Genomic DNA, 17,030 nt, shown 5'->3' with positions numbered 1-17,030 from the left:
AGGCCTATAATGTCTGAATTAATATCCTAGATTTAAGTTTGCCACACTGAAAACATACAAATAAATGCAAACCCCATCTGTGAAGACAACCATTTTCATTCTTCCAAAGGGTTGGTTGGTTGCTGAATTTCAATTGTGTTTTTATTAATTTTTATGTAAAAAATGAAATTTTAGGCACAACTTAATCCAACTCTATTGGTTCTGTCATTAAGAAATTTCACCTAAAGTCTGGTTAAATTCATTATTAGTAAAGTTGAGATTTCTTGTAGTTAGAAATGTTAAAAGACATAGTTGATAGATTCATGCAGACAGTTATGAAATTTAAGAAGAAAAACCAGTGGAGGAATTTCATTCAAAATTATTTATGGATATTATGTATATTTGTCTTCATATTCAGGATAATGCATATTATTATTAAATCTGAAAATATTTCAAGTTGAAGATTAGATTCCACTTGATTCATAAAACATCTTTTTTCAGATAAGTATTTTAAAAATAATGGTTGAAATGCATTCAGTTCATACTTTCACACTTAATTCTCAAACACAGTCTTTGTTTTTTCCAGCTTTCCTCTAACTGTCCTTCACAAAGATGAAAAGTTTTCTTCCCAACACAAAATTCCCTTGATTATATATTAGAAAGAACTGACACTTTGCAGCAAGGTTTAGGAAAAAAAACAACATAAGTAGGGCTTCTGTGCAAACTGTCTTACCAAAAAATACTGGATTTACTGCTGATAAACAATAGAATTTTTTTTTACCATTTGCATTTGCTCTTCATTGAAACTCATAAATGATTTTATCAGTCCTAAGTAGCGCATTTCCTTTTGCCATGGGTAAAGATGCTTTTTCAGTAAAGTGTTCCTCCATAGCATTCAGAATCTTGAAATATAACCAATGTCTTGAATAGGAGTAGAAAAGTAGAAGCAATAAGAACCGCTTTCCCACCTAGTGAATGATCTGTCAAGTTCTCTAATCACATTTCATCTATAAAGGAGCTTTGAGCAAGGTCTATGTTTTGCATACATTGTTTTTATATTTGATTACAATTAAATATATCTGAGCTCTTGTTAAAATTATCTGAGCTCTTGTTAAAATCTGTCAAAATATAGGGGGCTTTTGGGTGATGCAAACTGGAGATTTGCATAGATTTAGGGTACAATTTCAGAAAAGGAAATAAAGTTGCCCTATGACTAAAAGACAGCTAGATACGTTACCTTGTTTTCTTACCAAACAAAAAGCAACCACCAAAAAGCGATGAAACGAATCTCTGCCAATCTCTTTAACCCCTCCACTGTCATTGCTATGACTTGTTCAGAAATAGAGAACCACTTCTTTACTGAAGGTCATAAATTCATTAGAGGACCACAGATAAGTAAGGAATAAGTTCATACCATCTGAAACATTCACATCACTAGCTTTTTAGGAAAGTATCCTGGCTTTTAAAATTACATAAATCCACCAAAATTTTATTCAAGTTTAATGGTAACAGGATTCTTTTCTAGACTACCTTAGAGACAATCTCAACTCAGAATGCTTTTGTTCTAAAAAAAGTAAAATCAATTTAGAGACCAGATCTAATTTGTTAGGAGTGCTGTCCTGTGATTCTAATATCCAACCTCTATTTGGGTGCAGAGCACTTTCTTTCTATTCAACAAGAATGCCTTATTCCCAGAAATTAAAACTCTTACCCTCCTCTCATGAAAAGAGCTGTTGGTGGTAGACTTGGAAAAAACATGGGTAGGGGATTGGTGATGTCATGCAAAGGCATAAGAAAGCATTATTTTTACATTTGAAAAATGAAGAGAAAATGAATTTGAAAAATTACAAACCAATAAACTTGATGTTGACCAGCAATACAATCCTAGGAAACAACACTGAAGTGATCAAAATGAACACTTAGGAAAACACACTCCTGGTAGTCAGTAGTCAGCATGATATCCTCAAAATTTGTCAGGCCAAATTTACCTAATTTCCATTTCTCTGATGGCTCGTTGATGGTGAAATGAGAAGACTGTTATAGACAGTGTATCTTATGATTTTACACCATATTTTTCAAGTTCTCTTTTGGCAGTCTTAGGAACAAGGTAAAGAACAGAGAGGTCTATAACAGAGTGAATTTGCTGCTGATACAGACATTCAAACAGTGTCAGTTAATGGATCAGGATTAACATGCAATAGAGTCTCTGTCCTTGGCCCTGTGTTTAAGATATCCATGCCTTTGCCTGGGGCTGTTTCTTCTTCCATCAACTCTTTTTCCATCATGTTGGCCCTCTACCTGAAGACCTCAGTTTTGCCCAAGCATCACTGCCTCTGTGAACTCCTCTTAGGCTATATTCAGTGAGCACAGCTTTCCTCCAGCACTTATCTAACTTAATTGTGACTGGGTATACATAATGTCTTCTGCTCTAGTCTATGAATCCCAAGAAGAGAAGGACCATTTTGATTAATTTTGGTCTCTTTATCACTTAATATAACCAAATCTACAGTACATATTTAATAATTGATGGAGTGACTATAGATAATAGCTATACTCATTCATAAATTTGAAATTGAAAAAAGCTGTTAATACTTCACATGATAAATATATCAAAATTTGAATAGATTTAAATCAGTAGGAAGATCAGTTCTTACAAGATGAGATGCAAAAGCACATTTAAATAAGACGTAAATCTTACATTTGGACTCCATCAATTTAAAAACATGGGAGGGAAGAGACCTTAATTAATATCAGATTATGTGTTAAAACCTTGGGTTATAAGCAATCCACAAATTCAGTATGAACAAAAAGTGTGATATGGCATTTACAAAAGTAAAATGCTACAGCAGTTGTAGATGACATTAATAGGGGCAAAGAAGGGGATGTAAGCATCTCACTCAGTTCTGGATAACCCATTTTAAATTAATCTTGTTTCTCAAAGTGAATTCACTTTTGAGCATAGCCAAGAGTCTATAGGCCATATCATCTAAGGAAAGTAAATGCAGGTATTTATATTGGCTTAAAGAGAAGTGGTATTAAGAAGAATATAATAGGTGGCCTCAAATATTTAGAAGGCTAGAAAATATGTCTTATTTCATTTTGATTGTTTGTTTATTTTCCCATGTTCTGTTTTGTGTTTTTCTGAGAACAGATTTAACTCCGTATGTGGAATTTACAAGGAAGTAAATTTTAAGTAAATATTAAAGAAAATTTTGTAATTGAGCTACCAAAAAACCAGAATCCACTGCCTTAAAAAGCAGTAAACACCCTGTACAGTAGATATTCAAGGATGAAATGACTGTCTCACCCCGAAAGGCAATCTCCGTATTGGATAAGAGGATGTAACTCATTAACCTTTAAGGTCACTTCTCAATCTAATGTTTTGAGATTTTCAGAATTAATCAGAAGGGACTGACAGCATGACCTGAATCTGTCCTATATTTATATAAACATCCAGTGTAATGCACTTCATTTTTCTGTTCAGTTGTATACATTTTTCAATGCTAAGCTTGATTTTAGGGCAAATGCTTTCTAAAACAACTTTTAAAGTCAACTTTATTAAAGGATAATTTACACTCAATAAACTGCATCCATTTAGTGTTCAATTTATTGAGTTTTGACAGATGTGTACCCATGAAATCATGCCTACAAAGTACATAAAAAATTTAGAAAAACATTCTCATCCCCCTGAAGACCTCCTTGTACCCCTTTGCAGGCCATTCTTCCCTTCACCCCTGGCCCCAAGCAACCACTCAGATGCTTTCTGTCATTATAGATTAGGTTGCATTTTCCATAATTTTATTTAAATGGAATTATACAGTATTTTTGTGCATCTAGCTTCTCATACTCAGCATAATAATTTTGAATATCAGTAGTTTGGTAATCAGAAGTTCATTCCTTTTTAATTGTGGCATACTTTCTATTGTATGGATAAACCACATTTTGTTTATCCATTCACCCGCTGGTGGACATTTGGTTTGGTTTCCAGTTTGGGAATATTATGAATAAAGCTGCTAAAACTTCTATACTTTTTCTTCCACCTAGCCTTAGAAATCTTAATTTTGAGAAGCACATTATAAAAATAACTTCATGGGCTATATGTATATGTGTTTATTATATTCATATCAAGTGTTATCTTAGTTAACATGCAACTAGATAACAAGTACCAAGGATAAACTGAGCAGTAGTCAACTGGGTTCTGTGAGAAAGTCTTAGTTTCTTAACATTCTCTTTTGGGAGTAGATGTGTGTCAGTTATCTTTTGCTGTGTAACAAACCACCCCAAACCTTAATGGCTTAACAAGGGGTCTGATAGTGAACATTTTAGGCTTTACTACATATCTGGTATATAGGCCACATGTGGTCTCTGTTGCGTGTTTTTTTTTACAACTCTTTAAAATGTAAAATTCATACTTAGGTGGGAGGCTAAATGAAAACAAGCCACAGCCCAAACTTGGCCTATGAGCCATAGTCTGTAGACCCCTTAACACAACTACTTATTAAGCTCACTGTTTGATGGATGCACTAGGCTGTTTTGGTGGTCTGGAGTAGCTACTATTCTTTGCTGGGCCTGCCCATGCATCTGTGGTCAGCTATGGCTGGACAAGCTCTCACAGCCCGACTCCCATGTCTGATGGTTGACAGGGTGTCATTCAGGAACAGATGCAGCTAGTCTGTGTGTCTCATCGTCCGACAGGCTAGCCCAGGCTTACCTTCACATGAAGACTTGTCAAGTTTCTGCTTGTGTCATGTTTGATATTGTCTATTAGCTAAAGCAAGCCATGCCATGGGGTCATCACTGGTACAAGGGGGTGGGGAAAGACTCCACGTGATGGGAAGAGATACAAAGTCACATTAAAACAACTATTGCAAGGATACAAGGAAGAGGGATAGAATTTGTGACAATTTTGCAGTATATCACAAGGTATTGGAGAAAAGTTATCAGCAACTTTTGTGGACTGAGAGGACTCTGAATTTAGATGTAGGTATGCTATAATTTTTGTTTACTGAATAATCATTGCTGGGCTGGGCAGTTGGTAGAAATACAGTATCCATAGACTGATTATTTTAAAATATAAAAAATACTGATGAGAAATATAGTTGATTAACCACTTATTACCATTGGGAATTTAATGAATGCTGCTGTTATTAAATTCTGCAGAAAGAAAGATTATGACTTCCTTTCTGGTTACTCTCCTAGCTGGTCACTCTTTTGAAAACAATTTTATTCTCAAAGCTGTTAATAGTTTTACTCTTAATATGCTTCATATCCCCATAGCCCTAGACTGTCTGATATGTTCCTACCATTATGTAAGAATCTCTTTCTTTTTCTTCTTATATAATGGTAATCATTATTGGTTTCCATAAACACTTATTCAGGTAAGTTTCCCCAAGCACTGAATGAATTTATAGGCATTAAATAGAATGGGGACCAGCCCCAAAATATCACCATTCTGTGAGACATACACTTGCTAATTTGTTGACCTAGCCCTGGGCAGGCTGGCAACGGTTTCAAATAAGGTCCTCTTGCAGGGTAAGAGCAGAAGGATAATTTCTCAGTTTATGTTTTGAAGTATGTTGCTCAGACAGGCAACATGCAGTTGTGTATAGTAGTGTGAGCTAACAATTACTCTCCTTGACAATACTTTTAGCAGCAGTGTTTTTCCTTTTGCAATATGACAATACCACCATGCCATTTGGAATGAAAAGAAAAGGCTGAGTAATTCCAAGCATCCTCTCAGTCACTCAAATGAACAACTGGCAGAGAAGACACTCCCTGAAATTTGCAGCGTGTTCTCAGGCCCTGCAATACCTTGTGTGGCCAGAAGTTCAGACTTAACAAATGCCTCCCTAATTTGTTTCCCACCTCACTGGAATCATTTACTCCTCCTCCTGGTTCTTTTAATACTCTAGCCCTTACCAGGGAATAAACCTGCAAATTGCCCACAGCTTACTTCAAATCTTAGTCTAGAGAAGTTATATTTATGCTTAACTGTCCAATAGGCGTGCAGTCCATCCATATCTCTATGCAATAGAGATCTACAGCTTTCATCTTTTTTGACCAATCCACAGTAAAAATTACATTTTTTATGTAGCATCCGAGTGCACGCTCGTGTTGCGCACACACACACCTATCTATAACTATAAATATCTATGCTGGTATAATGGAAAGAAGAGTTTCACAAAACTTTATCTTTAAATTCATTCTCATATTTTCTATCCTTTTCTATCTCATTAAAAACAAGATAAGTGATGATCCACTGTATAGATTTCATGATCTATTAATGATTCATGACCTGTAGTTTGGAAAACCACTGTACCATATTTTATCCCAACCTCAGGCCTGCCCATCAGAAAGCTACATTCATGGGCCATTTACCTTGATCCCTGTGTGACTGCTTCAATTCAGGTGTGTCACACCCTTCACTTATATTGAGGGGCATTGTAAAGGCAACTACTGAAGGGATTTTGCTTAAGATTGACATCATGTCAGGACCCCCCTCTGAAAATCCATATAATAATTTTATTTAAATCTAAGAGTAGAATTTAGATTTTGTTTTACTTCACTTAAAGAAGTATGTACTTTCCCCTTTATCAATAATCCAAATCTAAAAAATCAATCATATTTCCTTTTGTATTTTTTCTTTTGTTTTGGAACCCAGAAAGCCCATAGACTTAAAAAATTTTTTATTGAATTATATTAACTCATAGAAAAAGGTTTAATCTTAAATACACAGTATAATTTTTACAGGCTGAACACCCCTGTGTAACCAGCATCCAGATCAAGAAACAGAACTTTACCAGCCCCCAGGAGCCCCCATATGCCCCTTTCCAATCATTACCCACCCTCCAAGGGCAACCACTCTCTTAACTTTGAACGTCAAAAATTTTTCTAGCCTGTTTGTACTTATATATTGTTTTGTATTTATACAAATGGAATAATGCAGCATGTACCCTCACATGTCTGGCTTTTTTAAAACTTGGATTCATCCATACTGTGGTATGCAGTTGTTCACTCTCATTGCTATGTAATATAACATTGTGTGGATATGCTATAATTTATAATATATTCTACTGTTGATGGACATTTGATACCAAGAATGATGCTATAAACATCCTAAAATATGTTTGGTTAATAAATTATATATTATATAATTATATACATATATCCACTTTGGAACTATATCAAGGAGTGGAATTTTGGGGTCATAGGGTATACAAATGTAGAAAAGGTTCAGCCTTTGTACTTTCCTCCAGTTGTCCAATGTGGTTGCACCAATTTACACTAAATCAGCAAAACATGAGTGCTCTAGTTGCTCTGCATCCTTCCCAACACTTTGTCTTGTTTTTCCTCATTCTTGTGGGTATGCATAGCTAAATTTTACTGTCTCAGGCCCCAAGATCTTCAAATCTGTGTGTTCTAATCTTCCCTCTCTTAATGTTTTATGCTATTTATAGTTCCTTAATCATGGATTTTAGCTATTTTTAAAATTTATACATTCTTAAAAGTTGTCCTGAAGCCTTTATGGAGCAATATGGGGTATAAATATATTCATAGTTTCTATGCAAATATGCGTCCTCAGCCAATGATGTCATTAGCAAAAGTCCTAGAATCTTCCCTTCCCTTCAGCCCTCACATCCAGGTGCATGAAAAGCAGCATTGATCCTATCCTGTAAACTGTCTGGAAGTCAACCTTTCCACCAACACCCACTGCTACTTTCTTAATTCAGGCTTCTTCTCTCTTAATTGATCTGTTGTAATAGGCTCTTCAACACACATTCCCATTCTGATACATACCCTCTTTTCCATGCTTGTTTCTTCCCACTGCAAATTCTATTTCAAGTGGAAAATATTCAAAAGTACAGGTGTTGCCAATTTTTTCTGCTCTATCCATCATAGGAGAAGAGGCTTCCAATTCTTTGTTGGCTTCTAAAGGATGAGAGTAATTCAAGCTGTGAGGACCTAGATTCCCACACCAGAGTCTTGAAGTTAATTCAAGAATGTGATTTGATATTCTAATGGGGACAGTAGTATTTTCTGAGTATCAGCTCTCCTGAGATAGAAAACCCAATATTGGCGCAATACTTTTTTGAATTTCAGAAAGCATAATCTGATCTCATAACACAGAAGTATGTTAACCTTAAAATATCTGTATTGTAAAAAATCTGCCTTACTTAATTATTAATATGAGATTAATATCAGAGTCCACTTAAGAAACTTGTTTCCACTCTTCATACACTAACAAAAAGTACATGAAACCTGGTGATTTAGGCCTAGTTAGCTCTTAATTGAAATGTTTGTTCTTTAATCTCAAGAGGTAAAACTAACCATTTTGCGTTCTTTTTTGAGGTCTTTTTGCTTTTCCTTTTTTGCTTCTTTTTTAAAGTCTCTGTTTCTGTTCTTATAATCTGATACTGTGTTTCATCACGTATGAGTCTGTCTCCCTCCACCCCTGACTGATTGTAAGCTCCTTAGTGTCAAGGCCATATTTGGGTCCCCCTAGTAGAGGAACCCAGTAATAGTGTTGAAATTTTTAAGTATTTCCATGTCCACCCTCGAACCCTGCCTAGGTTTTACTAATAGTAAAGAAAAATGAGAAGAGTGACTGATGAGTAAAGACATATGTAAGTGTGCCATAAATACACCACAATTACAGTCATTTAAAGAAATGAATAGATGAGAATATTCAACAGAGAAACTTAATCCAGGTGCAGCATGTGAAAAAAAATGTCTTGAAATATGTGGATTAAACAAGATTCCTGGCGTTCACGTTTTCTTACTATCTTAACCAAAAAAATACCTTGACAAAATAAACCAGAGCTGCAGTACAAGATTCAGCCCTTGGTAAATCATTAATTGGTTAAATTGGCTTTTACCTCTATTTCTCCCTTTATGGATTCCTGTCTTTGTGGGGAAGTCCTATCACATCCTAGCAGTTCAAGGCCTGCCACCAAAAGGATTCTCCATCAGGGTGCAGGGGACCCCTCCCTACACAAAACCAATAATTCACCTGTTCTCTCACTACCTCAGGGTTCTGCTCTCTGACAATATGAATGTGAATACACCTTTTAACACATGGGAATAATATTTACATTTTAACCTCATCCCCAAAGAATGATAGCAAATGGTGTGAATTTTACTCCTATCTCTTGTGGTTAGTGATTTATCTTGCAGGAAAAAAAAATATTTTTTTTTATCGACTTGCTTCCTTTTGAAATATAAAAGCAAAGGAAAGGTTCCTTTTGCACATTGTTGAAGAGCAAACACTGAAACTCTTAGGCCTCTCATTTTCCCTCATCCATCAGTCTAAAAAATAGAAAAGTTAGTTATGCTGAATTTATATTGTGCTGTATTCTTAACAGTATTTCTGGATAGAGTGGGTTTTCTTTTAAGGAATTATACCAGCAGGACAGGCTGCTGTGCATGAATACAGCATTCCCCAGCCTTCCAATTGCTTTCATAGTCTCAATGGCATTTGACCCACACTGGTGTGTGCAATAGTATCCGGATTTTACAGATAAGTCAGCCAAGCCCCAGAGAGGTTAAGTGACTGGCCTCGAAGGGTTGCGTGACTGGCCTCTAAGGCGCAGAATTGGTCTGGAGCTCTGCCTTGATTGCCTTAATGCCTCCTCTAGAATATACTGCCACGCTTGCTGAAGATTAAGAAGCTGCTTTTGATTCTGGTAGATACTCATCTCAAAGGGGAAAAAAAACCTGGTGTCTTCATTCGGTAGCATCTGAATATTAAATTTTCCTTATCTGTTTCAACGTAGGATGACTTCTTTGTTCATGTAATTGGCTGGCAATTCCTTTGTTTACTTTTTCCCAAATCTCAAGAATCAAGTCAAAAGTATTAAAAATGGTTACATTAGCATTTAACATTTTTCATGAAATTTGAGTATTTCAGAAAGAGATAATTTAGTCAGGCATGTATGTAGAATTTTGCATTTTAATTAAAAAGCCTCAAAGTGAAGTAAACCTCTGACAGTAACGGATGGCTATTTCTAAAAGCTGCGTTACTATTTGATATATGTTCAATATTTTCTTGTGGATAATAAGTCCTATAACTTGTTTCAAGAAAAGTGACAGGACTAAAACAATTAAAAAAAAACAAAGCTGCTCTTTTTTAATCATATGCTCATAAATAAAACTGGGTTGTGAATTATTTCCAGAGAAGCAGTTGACAAGAGTATAAGTAAATCACTCTAAGAACTAAAGCTGTCTTACTTTTTTTTGAATGTTCAAACCAAATCTGTATGCTCATCCAATGAATTCCCTTTGACAAATAAATATTTACAAAGTATGAAATATAGATTTTGTGCACTTCCTAAGGCCAAAGCATACTTTTGAAACTAAAATTTAGTGTTTTCTCTCACCTCAAATATACTGAAATGATAACATAATTAAAAGTAATTCTTTCTAGTAGCAGACTGTCCATTAATCATTCTTTAGATAATATTGACTTTGTGAGTTTTCAGGGAGAAAGAAAAACTATAATTTCTAGATTGATCAGAAAATCTGAATGTACTTATGGATTTGAAGAAAACAATAAAATCTGGCAAAGTAGAATTTTCTGTAACCCCCATTATGAAGTCAAGAAGAACAAATCTTTCAACATCCTCCCAGTTTCCTGTGAAAATTCTTCCTGTGGTAAAATGGCTTGATTGGGTAGATCAAAGGGTTAATTTACTTGTGATTTGAGAAAAGACTGAGACTTCCTTATTTTATTTAAACTGTGGTGTGTGGGAGGAAGGTAGAGGCCCCAGAATGAATTCACTAATTGGGGTTTTCACCTGCTGTGCGTCTAATGGAATACAAAGCCTTATTTGTAGCTGAAGAGGAAGAGAGATTATGCAGAGTGTCAGAATTTCTGCCTAGTTTTGAAATTCCTGTTATTTGGCACAACCGTTTGGGGAAGGCAGACAGAGAGTTAGAGCTTTGAGCTGTTGTTAAGGTAGACCAGGAAAGCTGTAGTCAGAGCTGTTGTTAAGGTAGACCAGGAAAGCTGTAGTCAGTGCTACTTGAACCACCTTAACCAGTTATCCATTTTTAGTAGGAAGTGGTATGCTCCATTTCCGTGGGGTGGCTCTCTAGCTGGCAGGCTGCTAGGTGTGAGGAATTCTTTCCCATGAAGCAACCACAGGCTTGTGAGGTTAATGAAGTGTGGCTTTAGTTTAGTGAAGACGTTAAACTTCACATCCTTTTAAGTGTTCGGTTTGACATAGGTGGTGGCTCTGTGAAGCTTTGAAAAATCTTATTAGAAAACCACATGAGAGCGAGTTCAACTTTATCTGGAAACTGTTGGGCAAAATCTCTGGTTTAGGTGGCAGCTGGCTCAGAGAACTTTCCTCAGCCTGGCTTGCTCTGCCTCCCCGCAGGGGAAGGGCCTGGAAAAATTGGCTTTTATGTGGGTGTGAAGTGCTCTGTATCTGAATATGGACACCTCTTCATTTACCAGTTAATGTGAACTGAGTGGATATTCGTATATCCAGAAGATGCGGGTTTCAGGTTGAAGTGAAGGGATTGTTATACACATTTTAATTAGTAAACCGTGTTGCCCTTAACTAGCAATGACTCACCATAGTTGTAAGCATTTGTCAGACATCTGATTCAGTGTTCATGGCTAAAACTTGTACTATGCAATGAGAAGTATGGAATCCTAATATGGTTACGAGATACCCAAATGTTGAGATTTTACTATAAAATATGCATTATGCTTCACTGTAGCAAAAGCGATATTCCAAATGGATTTTTAATAGAACAATGCAGGTTATACTTAATATTGGTTAGGGAACAGAAAGTAGTTCAGGTGGAGACACTTGAGGCTAGAGAGAAGCTGGACCCGAGGGGTGTTAAAGTCCCTCAGGGTCATCCCCAGGCAAATGCGCAGTGCAAACCCTTCCCTATCTTCTTCCTTTCCCTTTCGGCTCCTCATTTTACACAGGTAAAACCAGACTGACAGGGAAACCACAAGCAGCCTAAAAGGAAAAGGTCATATTTGTGCAAGAGAGGAGCAACTGGGCCTCTGCTCTTGGCCCTTCACACCCTCTACTAGATGGGCTCGTCGACCTATGACTCGACAGAACGGACCTTTCAAACTGATAGCTCCAATCCAGACCTCTCTGTGAGCTCAAGACTCAGATGTCCATTTGCCTTTATAAACTCATCATGCTCAAGACAGAATTCATCATCTCTGTCTGACCCTCTTCTGCCTAAACCTGCTCTTCCTCTTGAAATTCCTAGCTTGGTGAATATTACTCAACCAATTTTGGGGGTCACCCTAGAACAATGATCCTCAACCTTGGCTGAACGTTAGAGTCACCTGGGGAGCCGTAAACACCCCAACACTCAAGGCCAGTTAAATCAGACTTTGAGGGTGGTGAGACCCAGACATCTACATGTGTTAACGCTCCCCAGGTGATCCAGGGGTGGCCAAGCTCAAGGACCACCGTCCTAGATCTTCTCTTTCTTCCATTCAGACCTCCAAGTCAGACATCCAGTCAGACCCCTGAAGTTTTTACCTTATTTTTCCACTGTCTCTGCCACGGCCATTGTTCAGGTCCTCGTTATATTGTAGTCACCTTGTGTCTGGTCTCCTAATTCCAGACTCTTCTGATCCAGCCCCATTCCTTTGCCCAAGTGATTTTCCTAAAAGACAAATCTGACAGAACCACATGCACGCTTAAATTCCTTTTTCTTTGAAAAGTTCCTTATACCTTTCAGGAGGTGCGTCAAACTCTAGATCATCACAGTAGGTCCTACTCACTTTGACCACTGATCATATCTCTATCATGACATTCTCTCCCGAAGACCAAGTAGACCACTGAAGCTTTCAGAAAGGATAAGCTGTTTGTGGTCTCTTTGCCTTCGTACCTGCTGCTATCACTATTCGTAACTGTTGATTTGCCTTTACCCCTAACAGGCAAGAAGCTCCTTTCGGGCCTACAGAGGAGGCTTCTAGAAATATCTATCCAGTGAATGTGGCTAGTCTCCTTTTCAGCTCCAACAGGTGGAGTTAACTTTCTCCTCCATCAGGAGCCCCCACGCAGCCTCCACTCTCATGCCCCAGAGGATGGCTGTGAGTGGATGGGTCCCCATTTAGTCAGGATTCTGGGAGAAACAGATGGGACATTCAAAAGTGGTACCAGAAAAGAGTGTAATAGCAAGGCTATTTACAAGCATCTGAACAGGGTAGGAGGAAGAATAAGGACAAACAGAGGGAATGGTTGAATGGTTTAGGGAACCTGGAGAATGCTGTTGCTGTAGAAATGCATTCTGCATTCCAACAGGACCGTTGGCTGTTGGTAAAGGAACTCAGTTGCTTCCAGGCTCAAGGCCAACAGGAGGGAGCTTGGGGAATAAGGACCCGAACATCTGTCTCTTCCTGCCCTTTCAGCTCCTGCTATAGGCCTTTCATCACTGCCTCACCTTGGCTGAAAGCAAGGAAGCCAAAGGGCAAGAGAGCCTGCCGGATGCCATCCACAGAGGTCCAGCCTCCTCAGGCACAGAGTAGAGTGGAGAAAGGCTGTGAACAGGGCTGAAGGGCAGAATGGGGGATACCCAGCACATTGCCTTAGGTCAGAGGGGTCCCTATTTTTCTAACACACCTATGATGTGTCAGTTCTTCAAAGAAAAGTGTTTTGGGTATGAAAAAATGTACTGGGTCACCTTCTTAGACCTAATCGCATCTCATTCCTTCCTTATCCCTATTGCTAGCAAATCTACTCTTCTCTGTTCTCACCGAGCAGTGAGATTGCTTATGAGCACCCAAGAAAAAAATACAGATCTTCTGCCACAATAAAAGAAGCTATGTCTTTCCATGGCAGCATAGGAGAGTGGCTAAGAGCTTGAGCCTTGGAGCCACTCTCCCTACTTCCTACACGTGCTGTGCCACATTCTAGCTGTGGTCCTGGGAACAGTAGCTCATGGTAGGTTCTAGAGTCAGGGTTTCAACTTAGGTTTCTTTCTGGTGGCAGAGCTCCATGTTTCTTCCATGTCTCTGGTCCACATCAGAACAGTTATAATGATAAAAAGAGCTACTATAAGCAGTTAATGTATTTTCATGCATGGCATCATGATATAGTTTATATGTGAAATCAGATTTATGATTTATGTTCTTCATGCCTTTAAGAAGCAAAATTCACAGTCTAACTGAAATTGACAAAACAGTCACTGTGATGCTCGTGTCATTTCTTAATACTTTCAGTATTGAATTTCTAAAATAACATCAAGATTTGGGAACAAGTCTTCAAGTGCCTATAACTCCAGTCTAAAAAAGAACTTAAAGATGTATTCTTGAGGATTGCCATCTGTCAAATTTGAGAAAAAATCTGAATAGTGATTTCTCATGTTCCATTCTTTTTTATTCCTTCATCAACAAATTGTTCCTAGTAGTTTTCTAGCTGGACACTGAAACAACAAGCATGAGCATTTATGGTTTAAAGAAACATACCGGAACTCCTGAATCTTGTGCAGGTAATGTAAAAGTGTAAAACAAAACAAAACAAAGCAGAAAGCCAAGAAGACGATGGCAATTTATCTCACCATGCAGCAGTTGCAAAACCTTTAGTTGATTGATTTCTAATATTTACAAATGCCCAGGCTGTGGGGTTGTGTCTTTTCATTGAAATAAACATAAATAGTATTTAAGTGATTTGCCATATTGACACAGAGATTAGTCATTGATTAATTGCAAAGGCCATCAAGGCTGCCATCATAGAACTAATCCTTCTCCTCAAAGATAGGGGCAGACCTGGAATCTACAATTAGACCAAGGGGCGACCTCTGCCAAAGCCAATCCTAGTGTGCCCCCCTCAGACCGTAATAGCAGCTGCCTCCACAACTTCCTGGCTCAAAACCGCCTAAAAACTGCACTAGGAAGTCTCACTTTAGGAGGCAAATGCCACAAAAGGGGCCGTATTTGCTTTAAAATAGCAGCACCAATAATACCTATATTCACATATCTTTAGTGATAACGTTTATATTTTTACATTTTTATTAGGTTTGTTAAGGGCAATGAAGAAACGTGGCACTCCCTGTCCCTTTTGCTCTTATTTATGTATTTATCTTGCCTCTTTTGCTGTGCTGTAGCAGACGGCAAAGGGAGATTGGTGTCTACAGAGCTTTCAGCTTGACTGTTCTATGGGGGGAGAAAATGTCGAGCAAAAAAAAAAGGATATTTAAAAATAAAAAGGGCAACACGTTTTAAACTGTAAACTGAAGTAGAATGAATCAACCAGAAGAGTGAAAAGGAAATGATTGAAAAGTGATGAAAAGAAAAACAGGCCAATAAAATAAATGGACAAAGAGGGACAGTGAAACCACTAAGGGAGTTTGCCTGAAAATACTCTTTGGGATCTAATGAAAGATGTTCTGTGAAGGTTGTGAAAAAATCTTGTGCTAATGAAGGCTTTTTTCTTTTCAGAATATTCCAAACTTGAAATAATTTTGCATAGGTAACCTATATCATGATATGGCATACTCTCAGATTAGAAGTATTTGAATTCTTCGTGGCCCTGTAACTTTTCCAATAAAATGTTGCATTAGAAATGGTTTCCTTTTCGATTTCCCTAAACAAATATTGAAAGACCGAACCGTGCCACACCATTGGTGGCACTGTTATATTTAAGAGTTTATACCAGGGATTCTCAAACTTAAGCTCAGTTTCTGATTCAGTAGGTCTGGGCTGTGGCCCAGGAATTTTTATTTCTAAGAAGTTCCCAGGCCAATGCTGAGACTGCAGGTCCCAGGACTACACTCTGAGAACCGCTGCTTTATCATAGACACAAATAGGAATGCTACTTAGATAGATGCCTGTTTAGCCCAGGATGAGCGCAACCTGAATTTAATGTTTTCACAGCCCTACCACTTGAATCTTCAAATGAGGGAAACGGGTGTGTGTGTGTGGGGGGGGGGGTTTGAGAGAATCATGCTTATGATTTTTCTACTTTCATTCTCTAAAAACAAAACTCTGAGCCCACACACTTATCTGCGATGAGGTCATCTGCACCTAAGTCATTTATTTAGGCAACAAGTAGTCTTGCTGGAGGTTTTAAGAGGGTGCTCGCAAGGCGGTGTGTGGCTTTCCGGTTCCTGGGACTGCCTTAAATCCCCTCCTCGATAGGTCTGTCTGTCTTTTCCCTTTCTTCTTCCTTTCTGTTTTGAAAGCCCCAGCCCGGGAGTGCTCGGTCTCCGCGAGTCCGAGTTCCCAGGTCGCAAGGTGGGGGTGGAGCCCGGCCCGGCCCGGCCCCGCCCCGTCTGCCTGCAGCGCCCCCTCCCCGCCCGCCCGCGCTGGCTTCTCCGCAGTGCTTTCAGCTGCGAGCCTGGGCGGCGGCGGCGGCGCTCGACTTTCGGGGAGCCCGGCGGCTGTGGGAAGCTTACTCCTCCGCTCTTGCCCTCCTCAGACCGTGAAGCCCTGCCACCATGAGGGAACAGCTCAAAGGGTAAGTGCATCCCGGCCCCCTCGGATCGCCGCAGGCCGTGCACTTGTGGCACTAGCCGGGGGCAAGCCGAGGCGGCCAAAACTTGGACTGGCGCTGTGGCTGGACTCTGGGCTCCGGGAGTCGAGGAAGCTCCCCCGCTTCCCCGCTGCAAAGCTGCAGGTGCGCCCCCGGGGCTTCCCCCTGGCGCAGGGCTCCGGGCCCCCTCCCCCTTCCTCTGGCTTTGGGATGTGCTGGGAGAGAAAAAGCTGCTTCCTCGCCGTACTCAGAGGGGACAGTGCGTTCCCCACGCGGGGATTGGGGCTGCGGGAGCTTTTTGCTCCTTTCCGGGCTGTCTGTGAGGAAGTGCACCAGACCCAACTGTTCCTAAATCGTCCCTCGACCTCGCAGAAGGAAGGGGAGCGCGCAGCTTTACCTTCCGTTGCACTGCAAGTGCCAAAAGGTCAACTTTCTGCCTGATTTCTTCGGAGGATTCCAACTGACATTTCCCTCGTTGCATTTTCTACTGTGTTCGTCCCATGCCTCAAGACTTGCAGCAATCAGGAAAGAAAGAAAAAGCAGTTAAAGCCCAGGAGTCAACAGATTTGACAGAGAATCGAGGGTATTTTTTCT

General features: G+C 39.1%; 1 protein-coding gene across 16 annotated transcripts in view; it reads left to right on the top strand.

The window, feature by feature from the left end:
- DMD (dystrophin) overlaps positions 1 to 17,030 on the top strand; it is a 2,259,748-nt gene that overhangs the window by 2,116,265 nt on the left and 126,453 nt on the right. Inside the window, exon 1 of one of the 16 annotated variants that reach the window (XM_017674727.3) lies at positions 16,249 to 16,421. The exons of 12 other annotated variants lie outside the window; for them this stretch is intronic. In XM_017674727.3, coding sequence (XP_017530216.1) covers positions 16,402 to 16,421 — 20 coding nt within the window. In that variant the 5' untranslated portion in view covers positions 16,249 to 16,401. Of the gene's footprint in view, positions 1 to 16,248; positions 16,422 to 17,030 lie in introns of those variants that run through there. 3 more of the 16 variants (XM_017674726.3, XM_017674729.3, XM_017674728.3) reach the window with 3 other exon arrangements.

The sequence above is a fragment of the Manis javanica genome, chromosome X (assembly GCF_040802235.1).
Source record: "Manis javanica isolate MJ-LG chromosome X, MJ_LKY, whole genome shotgun sequence".
NCBI classification, from domain to species: domain Eukaryota; kingdom Metazoa; phylum Chordata; class Mammalia; order Pholidota; family Manidae; genus Manis; species Manis javanica.
Note: the sequence above shows the minus strand (reverse complement) of the source record. Positions and strands in the feature narration are given on the sequence as shown.